Source organism: Pinus tabuliformis, chromosome 8 (assembly GCF_031772625.1).
Source record: "Pinus tabuliformis cultivar Carrire ecotype Pingquan chromosome 8, CPIR1, whole genome shotgun sequence".
NCBI classification, from domain to species: Eukaryota; Viridiplantae; Streptophyta; class Pinopsida; order Pinales; family Pinaceae; genus Pinus; species Pinus tabuliformis.
Window position 1 is genome coordinate 1,866,288,607 of NC_142294.1, and position 23,259 is coordinate 1,866,311,865.

Consider the following 23,259-nt stretch of genomic DNA (forward strand, 5'->3'; position numbering starts at 1 on the left):
ACATAACTCTTCCCAAGCCTGGGACAGTATTCCGCACGAAGCAAGAAAAGTTGCAGTCTCCTGACCGACAGAATGGCGCAAGCTCTCCGAGTTGATTGCTAAACATGACCTTTCCGAAGCCTGGAACTGTAATCCACTTGAAGGAAGATACGTTGAACTCTCCTGAATATTAGCAGGCCTGCAAGCATATTTCTACGCATTAGCGCCATATGGACACCCAAGCATGGGTCCCTCTCGGTTTAGAACTGTGCAGTGAATACGTGGAACTTCCAATGTTTTGCATATCAAGAGATACGGACAAGTCAACTCTGAATCTTTCTCAATTTATGAGTTTTCCACGTTTCCGTAGATCCATAGATATGGACATGATATAATACAATGCTGTACGTATCCATTAGCGGTTTATATCTATATTTGATCAAATATAAGTTCTAAAATAAAAACAAAATTAAAAACATTTCCAATACCAATTACACGCCATTCCCTCTACCACAACCCATTCAAAATTAGAAGTTCAATAGCATCATTTATCCATAAAAACAAACAACATGAAGAAGTTTGAAAAAAATATATTAATATTGTAAATGAGAATGTTTTTATAATTAATGAAATTTTAATGATGTAATTAATTTGAAAGATATTTTTATTTATAATATAAATCACAAAAATCTAAAATTTAATATTAAATATCTTTTTTCTAAATATTCATTTTCTTCGTTAAAAAAAAAATTAACTTACAATATTTCCAAAGGCTTTAAGCCAGTATTTTTATTTTGAATCAATGCAGCCCAGGGCTCCAACCGGTAACCCCATCGTTGACACACATTAATGTTAGGATGTGATTGGAGGTCTGAATTTAAAACACATTGAAATTCGCATCAGCAATAAAAAAATGAATTTTTTTCGGTTTATTTTTAATAATATCGTCCGACTTTGATATATTACAAAATTTAAAATCGTTATCACCTATTTCGAAAAATAAAAATAAAAAATAAACTTCGATTAGCATTCTATATTAATAAATAAATAAAATACAAATTTTATAAAAATATGTATATTTTCTGAATTAAGTTTTTTATTCATATTTTTTCAGCGAATTTTTTGCGAGTAAAATAATATTTATAAATATTTGTCACTTTCTTTCAAATTGTTTAATGTGATTTATTGTCAAAATTAAGATGTAAAATCTAATCCTGATTTTATGGATATTAACTATCATCATTATCAATAAAATATTATAAAAAAAAATTAAAATAATTACCCACTAATTATAACAATAATGTATTAATAATATTTCAAATTTTATTAACAATAATGTATGAATAATATTTCAAATTTTATTAAAGGTTTTTTTTAATGGTTACGTCTAATAACTTACTAATTGCTAGATAGTCTTTATGATTATGGGCACTACCAAATGCGAAGTTTCTCTCCCCAACACGTCAAACCCTAGAAAACAATCAGTCTTCATCCTTTAAAAAGCTTACCCGCCAATGGTCAAAATGTTACTTGGAAGGCTCGATTCGGAAGGTGGGCTCCATGGATCTCTCGTACGTTTTCAATGCTCTGGACCACGTCATACTATGTTCGAAGGAGACATTAAGGTTTTCCATTATCTGACATAAAGGAGAGCTCCAATCAGGGGATTGATTCATCTTATACTCTTTCCATGCCTTCCACCACATCATGAAGCTGCTTCCTTCAAGAAAAACGTCTCGAGAAATGCTGCGATTCTTTTCCATCTTTGTTACATACTCTTCAAACATTTCAAGCTTTTGTAGGCTTTCGTGTTGGCCTTGTTTTAGATTTTCCAGGTCTTTCCGAGCCTCTTCTACATGTGCCCAAAGGCACGAATCCGGGGTGAGGGATGCAGGCTTTGTGCGGGGTCGTTGACCTCTTGAACCGCGAGCTTTTTCTTTCGCTTCCATCCATTTCTGAAGAACTTTATGGCGATTGTGTCTTCCATCTGAAAGATAGTTGCCATTGCTGTTTGTGCGATAATAAGATGCAATATCCAGAGGCTCTACCAGTTTTCTATATGTATTGCCAGCATTTATCCACTTATTTTGGAATTGGAAATCACTTGGCAATTCATTACCCTCCCATGCTTCAATAACGCCATCCCAAAAATCCCCGAGCTTTATCCTATTCCTATCAACACAGATATCCCGAGGGTTGGCAAACCACTTGAAGGTATCATAATATCCGATGCAGGGATCATGACATCGGATGTCACTATTCTTCTCACAACCCTCTTTATACCATTCAATCTCTACCATAAGACGTTGGTTCAGGCTTAACTCAATAGGTAGCCTACGAACATTTGTGTTATACCTCTTTCCAGTTTCTCCAGCTTTTCGTAGGGCAAGCTGTGCATGATGATTCTGCACAATCATTTCAAACAAGGATTACTGTGCCTGAAAATAAAATTCAAAAGAGCAGCAGGAAAGATCAATCCAACGCTACAGTAAAATCTTATATCAGATCTTATACAGTAATAAACTAGCATGAAGAAAGCTGAAAAGGCCAGCCTAAGAGCGTTGTTCCATCTCGAGAAGGGAGATGCTCTACGGCCATGGTGGGGGATCCCTTTGTGTGAATTTGTGGCTTTACTAATATCAAATGAGGCCCAATAATATCATCGTATACAACTTTGCACTCACTTGACTACTAAAGTTAATGGATTTAAACCTTTTTTTGGATTTAAAGTATCACTCCTTACAACCAAAGTATCACTCATTACAACCAAACACATGTTCATAACCAGTAAGCCCATTCTAGCTATTCTAGCTGTACTTTTATACTTCTCATACATTTTAGACATATTTACTGATATAAAAAAACACAATTACATTTTTTTTTTCTTTCAAATGTTAATCAAAAAGGAATTTTCGGTATTACCTGAGGTTCAATACCAATAGCTTCTAATTGCACTGAGATTCCCATCTCGTAAGAGGATTCGGTATCAGATTTGGCAGATCTTTTACCACTTATGGAGTTTTCTATGACATGTTTCAAAACAGAACCATATCCTATATGCTCTGAAAACCAGTCCCGTACAATAATATCAGAAAGCTTTTCATGGCTCTGCATTGTTAAACGAAGAATCATCAAAACGGTCTCAGAATTCTCAATACAAGCTGCTCCATGGTTTGAGCAAAACATACAAGTACCAAAAGGTTTGTATGGGCTTCTCTTTATAACCCCATCTGATCCCCTTGAATCAACTCCATAGTATGCCACTGTAGCAGTATACTGCAGGACACTTCTAAGAAGAGTCCTACAAGCATCTTCAATAGAAACATCAGCGACTTTGCCATGCCAATACGGCAAGATAGCAGTCAAAGGCTCAGCAATGGATTCAACCGGTGCAAGGAGCATCCGAGGAACAATATCATGCTGGGAAATCACATGCAAAAAGTTGCCTCCCCAATTCTCACGACCAACTGCTTCAACAAGTACTTCATTTCCCACTAAAGGGCAACCAAAAGTGATACAAAACGGAGAACTTTGCCTTAGCCTCTTTTCCAGTACCCATAATGTAGCCAAGGTTGCAACTGCCCCTCCTAAGGAATGCCCCACAAATATAATGGGCTTGAGTTTCCTTTGTTCGGAGTCCATATAAATCTGCAACTGATAGATCATGGAATACATCAACACAATGTTACTTTTCTCTTTGAATTTCTATAATTTCATCTATAATGAGTGAACAAGTAAACCCTCTTTTTGTGAAATTAAGGGCACTTTGTCCAGACAGTTGTATCTAGAAAAATCAATTTACCTGTGCTTGGAAATCTGTTTTCTCCATAATATCCAGGAACAGCTTAAGAGCTCCTTGATGGACCAGTGCTGGTTTGTCATCATTACCCTTGAGGGAATCCGAGAATACCTTGTTGTTAGTTTGTATATTGCCCTCCCCATATTTGTTCCCTTTGACGGTGAAACTTTCTATTTTATGAAAGGAAGGGAAGGCAACATATACAAAGTCTTCCTGCTCCTTCACACTAAAACTCTCTGAATCTTTTGCAAGTTGCGACTCTTCCCAAGCCTTCGACAGTATTTCGCATGAAGCAAGAAAAGCTGCATTCTCGTGACCCACAGTGAACCTGCAAGAACACATCCGTAAATTAGTACCGTCTGGGCAAGCGAGTATGGATTCCTCTAGAATTGAGTGCAAAAAAATTGAAAAGTTCTGTGAGTCAGGGGATATGGACAACGGACAAGTCGGGTCTGAAAGCCTCTCAAATCAGAATTGTGTGCGTTATATGCCAGTTTTACACATTTTTGTAGATCAGGAGACAATGAAGGAGATGACCAAATATACAATAATGCATTCATTACCTGAGATGAAGATAAGAAGAGCAACAATGCAAAAACACTGCAGAAGATTACACATACAGACACAGAGCTTCTAAATGGAATAATTGAGGTGTCTAGCACCCTAAAACCACTTAGCTTGCTAAAATCTGCACATCAAAGACCAAATCATTGGATCTGCCTTTACTGGACTAAATCAAACTCCCATTACTAAGACCACCCCTGGCCTCCTCTGCCTGCACCTCAGGAAGAACAGGTCAAAGACCAAATTATTGGATCTGCCTTTACTGGACTAAATCAAACTCCCATTACTAAAATCACCCCTGGCCTCCTCTGCCTCCACCTAAGGAAGACCAGAACCCACGGCTGTCATAGGCAGAAAATACTCCTGAGCATTAGCAAGGAAATGAATGGTGAGAAGCTATCATCACAGACCCAGAGTCTGGAATGCAAGGAAGAGCCATCCCCAAGGACAAAGACCAGTCTCAAAAAATACTAAAATTTTACCCACCACAGAAGTCCAAATTCCCCCCACAGACACCGTAAACTTCCTTAAAACATCCAATCTTCATCTCCTCAAAAATCCCTGCTAAAGGCTAATGCTTAGTGCTTTGCCTGACTCCCTTCAAACATGAACACAAAAATGTCTTTATCAAAATGTAAAGAAAACAACTATATCATAAAAATTTCAGGAAAAGAGAAAGATGCCAAGCTTATCCTTACAGTGGCGTTGATGATTCTTCTGCCATGGTCTGTTACTGCTGCTTGCTTTGTTTTGCTTCACATTGGCTATGGATTTAAGCACTGAAATGTATGCAGGTTGTTTCAGAGGGGAAGAAGTCCAGAAGCAACCTACCCAGGAACAGAGGGGAAGAAGTCCAGAAGCAACCTACCCAGGAAAAACGCGGAGAAACTCAGACCTTGACCAGCTGTGGAATGTAGAAAATCGTACTTGTCACCGTCAATACAGTCATCGTTCAGATGGGCAGAGCCGTCAGCCAATGTGAAAAGAGGGAAGTATAGCCAATGGTTTCAAGGAATTTTTGGTAGCACCCCACGTTCCGATAATGCGCGATGAGCATCACAGGGTTGGAGTTATATGATTTTATACTTAACTTTTAAGGTATGTATTCAGATAATATTTTGAAATAGATCTAATGATTAAGAAAATATATTTCCTGCGAGTAGGATAGATATCCTTCATTAAATTAAAGTAATAAGTTTCTTTGCTAATTGACGCTTTATTTAAAATATAAATGGTTATCAAATTTATTTCATTTTTTATTTTAAATAAAAATATTCATTTATTATAAATATAAAAGATATATAATATTTTATTATATTTTATTGAAAATTCCCCATTATAAAAGTGAGTGGAAACTACTTCCCGCGTTAGAAAAGTCAGTGGTTTTTTTGCCCATTAAATTTGATAAAACGAGTGGTTTTCTTCCCCATTAAATTTGATAAGATTGTATATATTTAAGAGTAAAGACTAGATTCTTCCTGTATAGGTATTTATTTTGCTGGTTTATATAGAAATAGTTATTAATTTGGTATTTTTGTAGTAGACAGTGGATTATTTATATATTAGTTGTTATATATATATATACACTAGCAATTGCATCAAGGGGTGTAAAGGAATGCCAAAAGGAGGAGATGGGAATGTGGAAGTAAATTATGTCTTTGTGCTACATGTCAAGGTACATCATGTTGACACCTAATCCGAAACGGATGAGGTGAAGCCGGACAGTCATCTAGAAGATGAACTGATCCGTTTTGTATTTGTATAAATAAAGTACTAGCTAATGAATAAATATCAATCAGAGTTTTCTCTCGTTCAAATGAGGAGTTACCCTGGCCTGACATGGTATCAGAGCACAGGTCCCAAATTAGTTGTAACTCCTGGTCTGTTCTGACCTGAACGCCTCTGAGACTGACACTGCCCTCTCATGAGACTGCGCCCTCTGTTCTGACATGCAGACTGCGCCCTCTGTCCGTGGAACTGTACGTTGATGCGTTTCTGCTCAACCTACCTCATTCCATTCAAACAAAATGGTATGCGTTTCCAGGTAATCGCTGGTGTCTGCATTTGATATGACTGTGTAATTTCGCTGCGTCATTGCTCTTCTGAAGACTGAGACTGCGTTTTTAAAGAGCTGTGGGTATATACTTTGACTGAGTCTGCGTTTGTTATGACTGTAAAGAACTGTGGTATTGGCTGCATTTGGTTGTAAGTTGCTCCATGGTATCGATGTATGGAAGCGTTGATACATTTCTTTTCACCATGATTTCATTTCAATACGATGATTGATATGGTCTGTTATTGATCCTCCTAAGACTGTCTTAAATTGTGACTGCGTTTTTTATTAAGAACAGTGGTATCTTGGTAAGAACAGAGGTATCGTTTTCTATTATAAAGCGCTGCGTTCTGAATGTATTGAGAATGGTATCCAACGTTAATGGTATCCAGCGTTAATGTATTGTTAATGGTATCCAGCGTTAATGTATTGAGAATGGTATCCAGCGTTGATGTATTGAGAATAGTATCCAGTGTTGATGTATTGAGAATGGTATCCAGCGTTGATGTATTGAGAATGGTATTTGCTGCTGCGTTAATGTATTTGCTGCGTTCTGAATGTATTTGATGCTGGGTTATTTGTAAGCCTGCGTTTAATGTATTTGCTGCTGCGTTAATGTATTGAAGTTGCGTTCTGAATGTATTTGATGCTGGGTTATTTGTAAACTGTGGTAAGAACAAAGTTGCGCAGCGGAAGTGTGGTATCAATCCAACAATCCAGCATTCATTCCAGCAATTCATTGCCAGACATCTGTGGCAACGAAGAGGTGGTGTGGTACCTGAAATATATTTTTTTTGTAATCTGAGCATCAATTTTTGCGGGATTTGAAAACTGATATAGTCAAGTCATAGGAGCGCCCTCTTTTTTAAACAGTGATATATTGATGTATGTAAAGCAGTGAGCGCCCTCGTTTGTAATATATTGATATATGTAAAGCAGTGAGCGCCCTAGGTTTTTTGTTGAGATATTTATATATGTAAGCAGTGAGCGCCCTAGTTTTGTTGAACTGTGATATATATGTGAGCAGTGATATATATATGCTATGGAAGGTTAAAGGAAAATAAAATGCATAAGGCTATCATATAAGGATTTTTTTTTCTCTCTCTCAACAGAAGTGTTTTTGGCAGAGATATTTTTTTTTCACAGAATGCATTCAATCATTTCTATGGTCGGAATAGTTCTCACTGGCAAGGAGAACTATTCTGAATGGTCTCGGATGGTAAAACACACCCTTATCTACAATGAGCTGTGGAAAGGTGTGTGTGTCGGAGAAGAAGACAGAGACCCTGTGCAGCCCACATCAGACAAAGAACTCGCCATTTGGGAAAACAAGAACAGCAAAGCCTTTGCATCGATCGCAGCATCTGTCAATGAGGAAGTAAGTCGTCATATTTCCTGCTATTCCACTGCCTTTGAAGCTTTACAAAAGCTGAAAGAACTCTATGATACACATTCTGCACTTGAAGCTATTCAGCTCATGATTAAACTCTTCACTCTTGAACTGAAAAATAATGATCCTCTTGCTCTTGCATCTGAAATAAAGTCTATATTGCATGATATAAAATCCACTAAGGTTGAGCTGGATATCTCTCTTATTGCCTTTCTCAAAGCACTCTATCCTACCTACTCCAATTATCTTGAGTCTTTACAAGCAAATGGAAACCTTAAAGATATAACCTTTGACTCTCTTGTGAAAAATTTTGCTGAAAGAGAGAAAGCCTTTGGAAAGAAAACAGTCCCTGAATCTTCTGAAGAGACTGTTTGCCTTGCTCACAAAGAAAAGCATCCTGCTCAAGATTCTGCAAGAGGAAGAGGTGGACGAAGAGGAAGAGGAAGATACTTCAGAGGCAGGGGGGGCAGACATTCTCAAGCAGAAAAGGCAGATCTGCATTGCATTCACTGCAAACGAAATGGATCACATGATGCTTCTACATGCAAGCTACCATGGGACAAAGTTGAGCAGAGAAGAAATCAGCAGAAAGGTAAAACTGATGACTCAGACAAAGGTAAAGCACCTGAATCTGCTCACTATATTGAGGCACAATGTAATATTGGAGTAAATGAAGATTTGTTTAATGCTTCACTTGCTTCTTCGAAAAATGACTGGTTGCTTGATTCAGGAGCAACCTGTCATATGACTCACAGGAGAGATTTCTTTGAAGATTTCACTAACAATGTTGATGGAGCAGTATACTTTGCAGATCAATCAAAAATCAAGCCATCAGGGCTTGGCACAATCAGGCTTAAACTGCCTGGTCTTCCAGACTTTCTTCTGGATCATGTTCTATATCTCCCACAGCTGAAGAGAAACTTGCTGTCCCTGGTCCACATCCGCCAGTAAGGTCACTCCATTCACATGTTTGATGGCAAGCTTGAGGTAAGAAAGGCATCTGACCACTCACTTGTCATGAGGGGTATAGAAGAAGAAAGACTCCTTAAACTGCAAGGAACCTCTGCTCATGCACAGCATTTCTCATATATTTCTCATCATGAAGAAGGTGCACTTCCATCAAGTTTATTATGGCATGCTAGATTTGGACATTTAAACTATGATAGTCTCCACTTGTTGAAGAAAAATGGTGTTGCTGGTTTGCCTACAATTCCTAGAAAACATAAACAATGTGATGCTTGCATTCTAGGAAAGCACAGCAAACAGTCTTTTCATGATTCACATTCAAGAGCACATAGGAAGCTTGAACTTATTCATTCAGATTTATGTGGTCCAATGCCTGTTTCTTCTGCAAATGGAAATAAATATATCATGACATTTATTGATGATTACACTAGAATGTGTTGGGTTTACTTATTGAAGAACAAATCTGATGCTTTTCAAACATTCAAGAATTTTCATAAATGGATTGAAAATGATGCACAATCTCATATTGGGTCTATTCGCACTGATAATGGAAAAGAATATACATCAAATGAATTTGAACACTATCTTCGCCAACATGGGATTAAACATCAAACAACTGTGCCTTATAATCCTCAACAGAATGGTGTAGCTGAAAGAATGAACAGAACAATTTTGAATATGGTACGATCCATGCTTTTCTTCAAAAATGTAAAGACAATGTTTTGGGCTGATGCTGTTCTATGTGCTGCATATATAAAGAATAGATGTCCATCTAGTGCTATAAGAAACAAGACTCCTTATGAATTGTGGTATGGACATGTTCCTTCGGTAAAACATCTCAGGATATTTGGTTCCACCTGTTATGCTTTAATACCAAAGGTACATAGAAACAAACTTGGTGCTAGAAGTCGTAAGTGTATCTTCCTGGGGTATTCAAACACATCTAAAGCATACCACCTTTATGATGAAGTAAATAAAAAGTTTGTTTTATCTAGAGATGTCATTTTTCTTGAATCATCCAAATCTGACAGTGTTGTTGAGCGGCAACTTGATCGCTTGGATAGATTCACAAAACCGAAATCATTTCAAGAGTTTGATAATCAGATTCCACATCTTGAAGGGGGGATTCCTATACTAGATCAACATGTGGAATCTTCTTCTGAAGAACAATCTCCCTTGCATGACACTCCAACAACGGATGATGCTTTAAGTGATGTAATTGATAGAATTGGGAGACTCAATCTTGATTCAAACCCAACTCAATCAACAGAATAGCCTGGACCATCTCAGAAAGGTCCCCCAAAGTGGCTGACAAAGACACTTGAAAGTGTTCATCCTGATGAAATTGGAAAAACAGGAACCAAAAATTCAAACCGACAAGATGGAGGTGATGTAGATAACTCTAATTCACCTGTTGATATGGATGTTACTTATGATTGTGAATTGAACTTGTCTACAGATTTTGAACCAACTTCCTTCAAAGAAGCTGCTTCTCATGATGAATGGAAAGAAGCGATGCAGAAGGAGTATGATGCCCTCATAAAGAATGGCACTTGGAAGCTGGTTGATCCTCCATTTGGAACCAAACCAATTGGCTGCAAGTGGGTCTACAAGAACAAGTACAAAGCTGATGGCTCACTTGACAAGCACAAAGCTAGGCTTGTGGCAAAAGGTTTTGCACAGAAGGAAGGGGTCGATTATGAGGAAACTTTTGCTCCCACAGCAAAATGGGCCACCATCCGGACACTCTTTGCACTAGCTGCTCAGAATGGTTGGAAAGTCCATCAAATGGATGTAAAAACTGCATTCTTGAATGGAGATCTAAAAGAGAACGTTTTTATGTCCCAGCTTGAAGGATTTTCTGTGAAAGGACATGAACACAAAGTATGCAAACTTGTGAAGTCCTTGTATGGCCTCAAACAAGCACCACGAGCCTGGTATGAAAAACTAACTGAGCATCTTCTGAAACTCAACTTCAATCATTTTGATCTTGATGATGCAACTTTATTTGTCAAGAAAGTTGGCAAAATAGTTGTATATCTTGTGGTATATGTAGATGATCTTTTAATGACAGGGAACAATGAAAGCTATATTGCATCCATAAATAAAGAATTAGGAAAATTTTTTGAAATGACTGATTTGGGCTATGTTCATTACTATCTTGGCATTGAAGTAACCCAACACCCAAAGTCCATATTTCTTTCTCAAAAGAAATACATTAGAGATTTGTTATACAGATTTGGCATGACAGAGTGCAATCCCCTTTCTACTCCAATGGAACAAAACTTGAAGCTCACATCTATTGAAGGAAAGGAATTTGAGGATGCAACTAAGTATAGACAGCTTGTAGGAAGTCTCATCTACCTCACTACTACCAGACCAGACATTTCATTTGCTATTGGAATCCTCTCCAGGTTTATGCAAAGGCCTTGTGAGGGACATTGGTCTGCTGCAAAAAGAGTCCTAAGGTACTTGAAGGGAACTCAAGACATTGGAATCAAGTATACACAGGTGGACGACTTCAACTTGATTGGATACTCTGATTCAGACTTCGATGGAGACAAAGAAACTGGGGTATCTACTTCAGGATATGCTATGAGTCTTGGATCAGGAGCTGTCTCCTGGAGATCACGCAAACAATCAGTACCAGCAGATTCCACAACAGAAGCAGAATACGTGGCAGCAGCTGAAGCAACGAAAGAAATTGTGTGGCTCAGGAAAATTCTTGAAGATTTGCAGGTAAAACAAATACAATCAACTCCACTCATGATTGATAACACATCTGCAATAAAGTTGGCCAAGAACCCAAAGTTCCATGATCGTACTAAGCACATCAATACTAAATATCATCTGATCCGACATCATGTTGAGGCCAAAACAATCCATCTCCGTCATTGTTCCACAAACGAGCAAATTGCAGACATCTTCACCAAAGCGCTTGGAAGAGAAAAGCTTGAAAGATTCAGAATGATGCTTGGACTCACCAACATCCCTTCAGATTAAGGGGGGGAATGTTGACACCTAATCCGAAACGGATGAGGTGAAGCCGGACAGTCATCTAGAAGATGAACTGATCCGTTTTGTATTTGTATAAATAAAGTACTAGCTAATGAATAAATATCAATCAGAGTTTTCTCTCGTTCAAATGAGGAGTTACCCTGGCCTGACACATCATTAATGTTACCTTATGGGATGCACAACGCCACACTAAAGGGGAAAAACTTTCTAACCTACAGATCTCGGAGCCATTCTAGTCCTTGCAATAAAAAAGAGTTGTGTCAATGGATGCAATCTCTACTTGAGTCCTAATTTTCTATATAAAAGAGCCAATGGTTTGCACCTCGAGAAGTTTGATCCCTCTCAGCGCTTGATAGATCCGAAGTAAGCCAGATCTAGGCTAGTGGCAAACCAATCATACACACACATAACTTGTTATCATATTTTTTTGATATAATATAATATTTAGTCTACTTAATTCACACAATAAAAATAAATAAATTATAATTAATATTTTTAATTTGTTTGTAAAAAAAAAGAATTACCCTAACAAAATAACTATATATATATATATATTACTTGCAAAAATAACAAACAACAAAGCGACCTTGTTAGTAGGAGAACAAAAAAAACCCAGCAAAGTTTCATTTACATCGAAGGAGAAGGACCTTATGGATTTGAAACCCATATAAATTTATATTTTAGAAAATAAAGATAATCCATAAAAAAAAATTGTCTGCAACTCATGAACTTTTCAGAATGCTCAGAAAAAAATTGTGTTAAACATTGAAGAAGGGACTAAGGCCAACTATTACCTTCTATATTTTAGTGGTTGCAGTTCATAAAAGTGTTACCATTGTTGTAAAGGGAACCAATGTCAAGAAAAAACGAAATCTCCATCACTTAAATCAACTCTCAGGGAATATGAGTGAGATTATAAACAAATTTACCGAGCAGAGTAAAAATTCTCAATTTATTTACAAATACAAATTTATTACAAATGTAAATTATAGGTTGTAAAAGAAAAATCCCTATAAACAAACAATTCACTGCTAGAGAGGAATTATAACATGATTTCTTACCTCTACAACAGGTTGTGGTTAAGGCAAAGAAATAACTATTGCAACCTAGTAGAAAGCACTTCAGTAAACAAATATAAATCATCATAATTAAAAAACTATATCCCCACTCTAACTATATCCTCAATCTTCTAGTTGCAGAATGGAAAGTTCAGCAGAAGACTGCCAATGCCTTGACGTGACGGTGGTTATCCTACCTGCAGCCCCTGGAGAGTTCAATGTGATGGTATGGTCACATGGTAATGTTCGGTGGGAAATCTTTGTTTAGAAATTTTGAATGTTTAATTTAGGGGGAGTTTTTATTTATTTATAATAAGTGGAGGAGATATTTTCTATTGTAAATATGGTTTTTTAGTTTCATTTGTTTTGTAGAGAATATGAAACGACTCATCTCTTGAGAGTCTTGGTTGTCCCATGTTATTTTTTGTTTTAAGAGAATGAGTTCTTGGAAGAAAAAAAAGAGACGAGGAGAAGAGTGTACTCGTTTCTTTCTTTGTGAAATTGTAGTCCTGTAGATTGCAAATCATTGTACTTTCCTTTTGTGTGACAAGGAAGTGTTTTTTGTGTGAATGGTGTAATTGAATGGCCAATGGGACTGTAAGTTGGTGTGGTTTTGAATTGAATCGAAGTCTGGTGTTTGAAGCAAATCAATGTCTGCTTATGAATTGTTGCTAATCACAATTTTATTCTTGTGTGTTGTTTATTTTTAAAAAATTGTACTTGTTCAATCGAATTACACTAAGAATATGAGCATTGAAGCCTTAATCGTTGTGGCTTGTTCATATATTTTGTGTATTCTTATTGAAATGTTCTCACAACCCTCAAAGGAATGTGCCACAATGTTCAGGAGTGGGAATGTGAGGTCACAGTGTTCAAGAGTGGGAACATGAGGTATTTGTAGTGAATTGAGCATTGAAATGGAGTACCATGTTTCGAATGTGCTGACATCCTTTGAATTGGATTTTTGACCATGAAATTTGAGCTAGCATGCAATCCTTGATGAAGAAAGGTAAGTAGGATTATTCCCTATGTTAGGGAGTAGGCCAAGCCCGTGGAAAGTCGATTTTGCAGAGCGTTGAGTCATTTCACCTTCTTGAAATTCACAATACAAAATTTTTAAAGAGCGCTGCTAAATTTTTTCATAGAGAACAAATCTACGAAATTATTCTATAGTAGCTCAACAGTGAAAATTAAACCAATGCTATGAAATTATTTTGTAGCACTGAAAAAAAGGAGGGTGAATTATCTAAGAAGTGAACAAGTGATTTGAGTCATGTAATTACTTTATTTGATGCATCATTATGTTGAGATGTTGCTCATAATGCTTCCTCTATCATGTGGTAAGAGGCACTTCTCAACCCCTATAATGCTAGACAATAAGATTAAAAAATAAACCATGCATTTATGACATATTCCATAGAACCAATCTATTCCTTAAGATAGTTGTGATTCTACATTAAGCTCTTTAACTTTATAATGTATTTTGTAGCACCAACCCATTCTATATTTCAATTTTCCAACATAAGTTTGTCAACAACATTCAACATGAAGCTAAAGCAAAGGATTTCTCAACCTTTTGTATAATTGGATTTGAAAACCTATTATTCCATGACATATATATGGAGGAAATAAAAAGCTTAGGATAAGAAAGTAGTAATTCCAATACATTAATCTACTTCTATAGTTAAACTTGAACCTCATAACCCTTTATATTAGATATTTGCAATGGTATAGTTGGAACAGTAGTTATAGTATCTAACCTTCTTGAAAAGAGCCACAAAGGACAAGTTCCCACAATAGTACAAGTCATAGTGAGACAATTTGGAGTTGGATGCCCATACATTATCATAGTTAGAACAATCCTAAGTTACTATTATGATTTGTTTATATTTGTGTCCACCTAAAGGCTCTAGAACTAGGAAATCACAACATATTATTAGGTTGTAGGATTAGTATCTTATAAATCTATTTTAGATGGATTGGTTGGCCATGGAGTAGGCCATTCATGAAATGTTTGAAATTGAACAATGACATGTTAAAATTTAGAAAGCCAACAAAGTTGTATGTCTAGCTAGGAAAAGTCATTTTAGATAGAGACCTCACACTTTGAACATGGAAGTAGGTTGAAAATAAGTTGGAGATGGTCCAAGTCCACTTATAGGACATGTTGGACGAGTTGAAAGCGTTGGATTTTGAAATTTTTTACTTTGTACCAAACTATCTACTTTTAGAATACTTGGATATTATTTGTGAATCATGGAGGAAGTTGTGATAATAAAACATTTTCTTGTAAACAAAGTTGGTAAATGAGCACTCTTAAGGAAATTAGTGGTTATAAAAACATAGGGATATGGTTAGTCTCTTGGTTGCTAAGACACAACATTTGGGATTAGTTGCACAAATCCACTAATGAAAGTCGAATAATACGCATTAAAGTGGAAGATTAGTAGGTCTTTTGTAGCAGTGCAATCAATGAATTAAGGAACTGTGAGAGAATATTCAATAACTGAATTTACCCAGTGCTTTAACTAACACTATTGAGTAGTAGGATAAATTCAAATAAATTCAATTTATCGATTACAAATTATTAGAGCTAGATGATGTAGTTTTAAAAGACAAGAATTCGCATAGAGAATTGTAACCAATTATGAAAAAAAAAATCTACTTAGGGCTCAGGTGGCTTAAATTTTTTGTTGATTCAATGTGGCAAATCATCAAAGAGATGTGTCTAGTACATCTAGAATATGTGAAAGCTCAATATTTCATTGTTTTAGCATCAATTATATTCAGTGATTTGAGAAATTGGATTAGAAACAATGTAAACTTTGAAACGGGAACTGTAAACTTTGAAACGGGAACTCTGGCCAAAAAAACCACGTAAAAACATCAAAAACAGTGCTAAAAATGAAAAGTGTTGATGCTGGAATAACACCTTTTTTTTTCTAGGGTAAATTTTCAACATGTTTTAAAAATGGCAGTGAAAACCAATTTTTTGTGCAAAAATTGTCCGAAAAACACCCTCAAAACAAAGTGTTGATGTTCGAATAACACTTTTTTTTTTTCAATGGTAAATTCTGTGCAAAAAATACCCTCAAAATGAAAAGTGTTGACGCTAAAACAACACCTTTTTTCAAGGGTAAAATTTCAACATTTCGAAATAATGGCGTAAAATATTTTATCATGACCCCGAAAAACATTAAAATTTAAAAAAAATAATGAAAACATAAAATAAAATTAAAAATTAAAAAATTAAAAACAATGAAAAAACACAAAACAAAAAAGTTTTAAAAAATAACAAAACATAAATTAAAATATATACTAAAAACAAAACATAAAATAAAAATTAAAAAAAAAAATCAATCATAAAAATGTACAAAACAAAAAAAAAAAACAAAACAAAATTAACCTATAAAATATAAGAATTAAAAAACTAAAAAACTATATATATATATATATATAGTAAAAAAAAACATATTTAAAAAAAAAACATAAATAAATAAATAAATATCTTGTAAACCATAAGAAAAATTGGCAAAAGAAAAAAAAATACAAAAATATGAAAAAAAAAACAAAAACAAAACAAAAGCTTATAAAATTAAGTAGGCAAAAATAGAAGAATTTAAAAAAAAAAATTAACAAAAAATTAAAATTAAAATTAAAAACAAACTAGATTTTAAAAAAATAGAAAATTAACAAAAAAAAATTAAAAACTACTAAAATTAAGATTAAAATGTTGATTACTTAAAAAAACAAATATAAAAAAAGACAAAAAATAAAAATATCTCATAAACCATAAAAGAATTTGGAAAAAAAAAAAAAACAAAATTAAAAAAAAAAAAAATATATATATATATATATATATCTATATATATATATATATATATATATATATATAATTAAAAAAAAAAATTTAAACAAATTTATTTATTTATTTTTTTAAGTAGAATTTCGGCGTAAATCACATAAAGAGAGACATTTGTCGACGTGTTTCAACCAACCAGTGTGGCTCATCGTCAGGACAAGTTGAAGAAACAGATCCAGCTATGCATGCTAGATAGTCTGAGCAGAGCCTCCAACGGCTATATTAAGAAAAATAAAAAATAAAATATTTTAAATAATTTTTTTTTTTGTTAAACAAAAACAAATTATTAAAAAATATGATTTTTTTTTAACGATTTGTTTTTTAATAAAAAATAAAAAATACCGCCCACCCGTGGTGGCACGGCCCTGGGCAGAGGGTCTGCACGCAGACCCTCCGCCCAGGGCCGCGCAACCACGGGCGATGGGCGGGTGGTATTTTTTATTTAAAAAAAAATTGTGAAAAAAAAATTCATATTTTTTAATAATTTGTTTTTGTTTAAATAAAAAAAAAATTGTTTAAAATATTTTTTTTTTTTTTAAATAAAAGAAAAATTGTTGAATTGAGGCTTCTGTGATCCATATCGTTTATGAGAGATTCTTCGTTATTGAAGAGCTCAAGGACATTAAGATTGACCTTGGGGACATTCTTGTTAGTTTTAATGTAGTCTCCCTGTACTCTTGCATCCCTATAAATGAGGCCATGAAGGTGATCAACCGCCTAACGAATCCTGATACCACTCGGTTAGTTGAGATCTGCCTCACTTCCACGTTTTTTAGTTTTGAAAGGGAGTTATTTGAACAAACTTGTGGGGTTGCCATGGGCTCACCCCTATCCCCTGTCGTTGCGAATCTTTTTATGAAAGATTTTGAATCCAAGGCTCTAAACTCGGCCTGCCTCCTGCCTAAACTTTGGAAAAGATATGTAGATGACGCTAATGTCATTTGGTCTCATGGTCAAGAGGAGTTAGGTCTCTTCTTCGATCATCTCAATAGCCAATCCTCGGCCATTAAGTTCACCATGGAACAGGAAGTCGATGGTTGCCTCCCTTTTCTTGATATTCTTATTTCTAAGAATGGTGATGGTTCCCTATCCCACCAAGTGTTTCGAAAGAAAAAACATACGGAGCAGTATCTTCATGTCAGTTCCCACCATTTCCCAGCTCAGAAGTTGGGTGTTCTTAACACCCTCGCTACTCGTGCCCTAAGGATCTCTAATGAAAAGAGCTTCGAGAAAGAGAAATCCCATCTCCTTAATGTCTTCGTTGAAAATGGTTATAGTAGATACCTGGGTCGGAAAGCTTTCCTCCAAGCTGCCAAAACTACGCTAACTAAAAGAGAATCGAAAGAGCGGGTCCCAAGTGTCCATCTTCCGTTTGTGCAGGGGAGCACAAATAAGATTGCAAGAATTCTTAAGAAATATAATGTCCCCTTGTCCTTTAGACCCCTTAACACCATTCGTAAGTCCCTAAGATTAGTGAAGGATCCTATTAACTCTAAGGACATGAAGGGGGTTTATATTATAGTATTCCTTGTTCCTGTGGAACCCCCTATATTGGTGAGACTAGATGCTCCATTAATGAAAGGATTAGTGAGCACGTAGCTGACCTTAAACATAGGAGAACCAAGTCTTCCGCTTTAGCAGAGCATGCAGAGAAAACCAAACATCATGTTTGTATCGAGGAGGCCAGTGTTATTGCTAGAGTTTCGCAGTTCCATCACCATAAATTTAGGGAAGCCCTTGAGATTGAAAAAAGGCCGAGCAATCTCAATAGAGAAGACGGCTGGAAGATCAGTAGTTGTTGGGTCCCAGCCCTCACTTCTTAGTCATTCTTCACTTTCTGCCCTCCCTCTTTTTATAGCTTGTTCTAATTTTCTTATTAGTTAGTTTCCCCTTGTTATCCCCTCTCTCTTTTGCCTTTGTTTTTTAATGGGTTGATTATATAAATATTTTAATAGCATTTAGTTTATGCTATATACTAATAATTCAACTTAATTAATATAAGAAAAATAATTTCTTTAATATTGAAATCGTTCTATGAGAATATGTTTTATCGATTTATTATTAAAATAATTTAACAATTAAAAAACAATGAAATATTTTTAAAATTTAAAATATTAAAGATTTATTCTTAAATTAATTTATTTTAATATATATATATATATATATATATATATATAGAATAGTTAATACTTTTTATGTCAATTCATAAGTCCCATTTACTTTTAATTTAATAATAGTATAACTAACTATTAATCTAATAATTATTTAAATCCATTACTTTAACTTAATTTTAAAATATAGTTTTGCCCCCCTTTTCCCCGTGTCCGGTCCAAGTAGCCGTTTCCTAGTCTATTATAGCCGTTAGTTAGTCAATATAGTCGTTGCCTGGTCAAAAATTATAGACGTTGGAGTTTCTGCTTTGACTGTTTAACCTGCAATCTAGATCTGATTCTTCAACTTGTCCTGGCGATTGCCTGGTCAAAAATTATAGTCGTTGGAGTTTTAGCTTTGACTATTTAACATGCAATCTAGATCTGATTTTTCAACTTGTCCTGACAATGAACCACACTGGTTGGTTCGAAACACGTTGACAAATGAAATATCATGTGATTTACGCAGAAAAATTTCACATAAAAAAAAATTGTTTTAAAAAAAGTTATAATTTTTTTTAAATAAAAAATAAATAAATAAATAAATTTTTTAATTTTTTGTTTTTAAATAAAAAATGTAAGTTTAATAAAAAATAATTATATTTTTTTAAAATCAAAAATACATATTTCTTTATAAACTTTAAATGGTTTTTTTTTTTTTTTTTTTAATTTGAAAAGACATATATTTTTAAAATTTTCATATTTTTTTAAATGTTTTTAATATTAAGTTTACTAGTTTTTAATTTTTTTTTTGGTTAATTTTTTTTTTTTTTTAATCTAGTTTGTTTTTAATTTTTTTCCTAGTTTTTGTTAATGTTTTTTTAAATTTTTCTATTTTTACTTAATTTTATATATAAATTTTTAATTTTGTTTTTTTTCCAAATTCTTTTATGGTTTATGAGATAAATTTTTTTTTGTCTTTTTTATATATATTTTTATATTTGCTTTTTTAAGTAATCAACATTTAAAAAAAGAAAAATAAAACAACTTGAAAATTCGTTAAGTAATCATAATTTAAAAAAAATTGGACATAATAAATTTTAAAGTGTGAAAAATAAGTCTTCTAAAAAAAATGTATGCTGCATCAACACATTTCAAAATCAGCATGAAAATCACTAACATTTAAAAACAAATATTTATATTTGATACATAAGAAAATTTAAAGTGTCAAAAATATGCTCCAAAAAAAAAGAAGTGTATTCTGCATAACCACTTTTCAAAATCGGGTCACGTTTTTACTACCCCTATGAAACGGGTAATCGTATTGGTTATTTAAAGTGCCAAAAACTATGCTCTAAAAAAAATATGTGTGTTCTGCATCGCCCCTTTTCAAAATCAGGTCAATTTTTTGCTATCTCTATGAAACGGGTAACAATATCAGTTCCCGTTTCAAAGTTTACGTTGTTTAGAAGGCACCTAGGCAACAACATTCACATTGAGAGAGATTCAAAAAGTATAGTCAATGATATTTGGATATTTATCTATATCTGGGATTGTTGTATAGAGGAATATTGGATAACATGACATTTGGAAATTTTCAACTATGATAAATGGAGTCTTTAGACAGAGGCATAAGAAGTGAAAGATATCAATTTTGTTTCCTAAGTTTGTTGATAATATTGATGTAATGGAATTCATTTATTTAGATAGCTAGGTTAGTTAGGTATTGATGTGCTTCAACCTTAGACCTCCATGCTTTTCCCTCTACATTTCGAATTACTCTACACCAGATCATGCCTTTCCCTTAGGAAGAAACAAATGGAAAACTAACTTGTTCCTAAGAATCAATACGATAATTTATTTTGGGAGTTGTGGGATTTTCCAAAGTGAAGGATGCCCCTAGATCAAACCCTAATGTCTTCTTTATACAACGAGCATTAAGAAAGTAGAGCTAAGTGTTTTTAAAATCTTTGTTGATTTCTTAAATTCTTCCAAAAGTCCATTTAAAGTTTTACCATGCCACCCATTTGTGTAGATTCATTTTGGATGTTATCAAGAATGGATTCCATTGTCAATTGGGTTTAACTTAGGTGGTTGGGAGGAATAGTGTTATCGTCTCCACTTTAATTTAATTGTATATTATTTTAATGACTTTAAGCCTATGCATACTGAGATCTTGATAAGTCTATTATTTTTAAAATATTTAGTTAAATAGTATTATTAAGTTTTATATAGAAAACTTGCACCACTTCATCTTTATTAATATTTAATTAATTACTTTTTAAAATTTTCATAATATTAATAAAAAGAATTAATTAAAAAAACCCTTAGCTAAAAATATTTAAATAATAACTTATCTCAAAAAGTCCCATTTCACCCTATCAAATATTTAAATTGATCTAATTTAATGAACATCCCCCATTATAAAGCTTGTTATTTCGTTAAATAATCTTATGTAATGATTAGTAATCTTTCAAACGAGTATTAAAAAGTTTAAAATTAAAATTAAATGCTTTTAACCCATAAGGTTTAGTTTTAGCTAGGTCGTGGGTTCAAACCTCATGGGGAGGGATTGAGGATGGAAGGCACTTTGAAAGAATTAATTTATGTCAAAGGGCGTCTGGGCTTAACTAAGTCTTGCACAATACTTGTGAATTAAAAATTTGTTTCTTGAGACTCTGAATCATCTAAGAAGTGAACAAGTGATTTGAGTTATGTAATGTCTTAATTTGATGCATCGTTGGGTTGAGCTATTTCTCAGCATGCTTACTCTATCACGTGATGAGAGGCAATTCTCAACCCCTATAATGCTTGGGAATAGGATTTAGAAATAAAGCTTGCATTTATAGCATATTCCATAGCACCAATCTACTCCTTGAGATAGTTGTTATCCTACATCAAGCTTTTTAACTTACTAATGTATTTATAGCACCAACCCATTCTATAATGAAATTCTTCAACATAGTTTATCAACAAGATTCAACATGAAGCTAAAGCAAAGGATTTATCAACCTTTTGTACAATAGGATTTGAAAACATATTATTCCATGATGTACGTGAACAATACCTCTTAATCATGTTTCTCATGAAACCTAAATATCTCATTGTTGTGATCTCATAATTATGCCAAATATATCAATTCACTACAAAATGCAATGTAAATTAAAATGGCTAATAATTGATAACTACGTAAATGATTAACATATAGAAAGGAATATTTGGAGGGATTATGGAAGGAAAAGGAGTCAAGAAACAATAGTCATAAGTAGATTATTTAGGGGCTCATTAGATACTAATAGGTTATAGAATGGAGATTGTTTGGTAGGAATTGATAGCAGTGAGGGCCCCAAACATCCTTGTTTGGGTTTAAGTTTTGGTTAGTATTTGAATGATCCTTTATAGGTGGAGGATATATAGAAGGAAGAAGCAAGAGCTTAGGATAAGGAAGTAGTATATCCATTACATTAAACTAGTACTTATATAGTTTATAAAAAGATGATTCAGATTCTCCACAATGTAGTTTGAATTTTGTCCATGTTTCAAATCCCAATGGGGATCCATCTTCAGGATAGAGAATGAATGAATGAAAGAAGAGTCAAACAACCAAAAGGAAAGATGAATAAATAGCGGAAGAATTCTTCAGAAATTGTAGGTTGGCGACTCTTCTTTCAATCTTGATCCTTGATTTTTCGAGAGAACATATCTCACTCCATGTGTCCCCTCCATACATGGAAATAATGTTAGATTTGAAATTTATGTGGTCTTTGTTTATAAAAAGATGATTTAGATTCTCCACAGTGTAGTTTGAATTTTGCCGACGTTTCAAATCCCAACGGGGAACCTCATAATCCTTTATATTAGATATTTGTGATTGTATAGTTGGAATAATAAGTATTGGATCCAACCTTCTTGATGGGAGCGTCAGAAGCCAAGGTTCCACAATAGTCCAAGCCACAATCAGAGAATTTGGAATTGGAGGACCATACATTATCACAATTAGAACATTCCATTACTAGTAGGATGTCTTTATATTATTGTCCTCCGCGAGGCTCTAGAGCTAGGAAATCATAACATATTATTATCTTGTAGGATTAGTATCTTATAAATCTATTGTAGATGGATTGGTTGGCCATGGAGTAGGTCATTTATAAAGTAGTCAAGGTTTAACATTGACTTTCGAAATCCAATACAGTTGTAGGATTATCTTTCCAAGGTCATGTTAGATAGAGATGTCCATCTTTGAACATGGAAGCAGTTTGAAAACAAGTTAGAGATTGTCCAATTCCACTTATAGAACGTGTTGGATGAGTTGAAAGAGTTGGATTTTGACATTTTTTACTTTGCCCCAAACTATCTACTCGTAGAATGCTTGAATATTGTTTGTGAATCATGAAGGTATCTATGATAATAAAACATTTTCTTAGAGACTAGGTTTGGAAATGAGCACTCTTAAACAAATTAATAGTTGTAGCAACATATG

The 23,259-nt window shown here is 34.1% G+C and overlaps 1 protein-coding gene across 1 annotated transcript; it reads right to left on the reverse strand.

Annotated features, from left to right (window-relative positions):
- Positions 1-43: 43 nt before the first annotated feature.
- LOC149243772 (lipase-like PAD4) lies at positions 44-5,326 on the reverse strand. Its single transcript, XM_089374615.1, has 5 exons — positions 5,041-5,326; positions 3,782-4,106; positions 2,902-3,627; positions 1,488-2,384; positions 44-178 (listed from the first exon to the last, which is right to left on the reverse strand). Exons 1-4 carry the CDS (start codon positions 5,064-5,066, stop codon positions 1,506-1,508), a joined length of 1,956 nt encoding a protein of 651 aa, XP_089230741.1. The 5' UTR covers positions 5,067-5,326; the 3' UTR covers positions 44-178; positions 1,488-1,505.
- Positions 5,327-23,259: the final 17,933 nt, after the last annotated feature.

Excerpts from the sequence above, each read along its gene's own strand:
- LOC149243772 (XM_089374615.1), bottom strand. The coding sequence starts at position 5,066 with ATGGCAGAAGAATCATCAACGCCACT. Across the intron at positions 3,628-3,781 it reads AAACAGATTTCCAAGCACAG|ATTTATATGGACTCCGAACA; the intron begins GTAAATTGATTT and ends TATCAGTTGCAG. Across the intron at positions 2,385-2,901 it reads CTATTGGTATTGAACCTCAG|AATCATCATGCACAGCTTGC; the intron begins GTAATACCGAAA and ends ATGATTGTGCAG.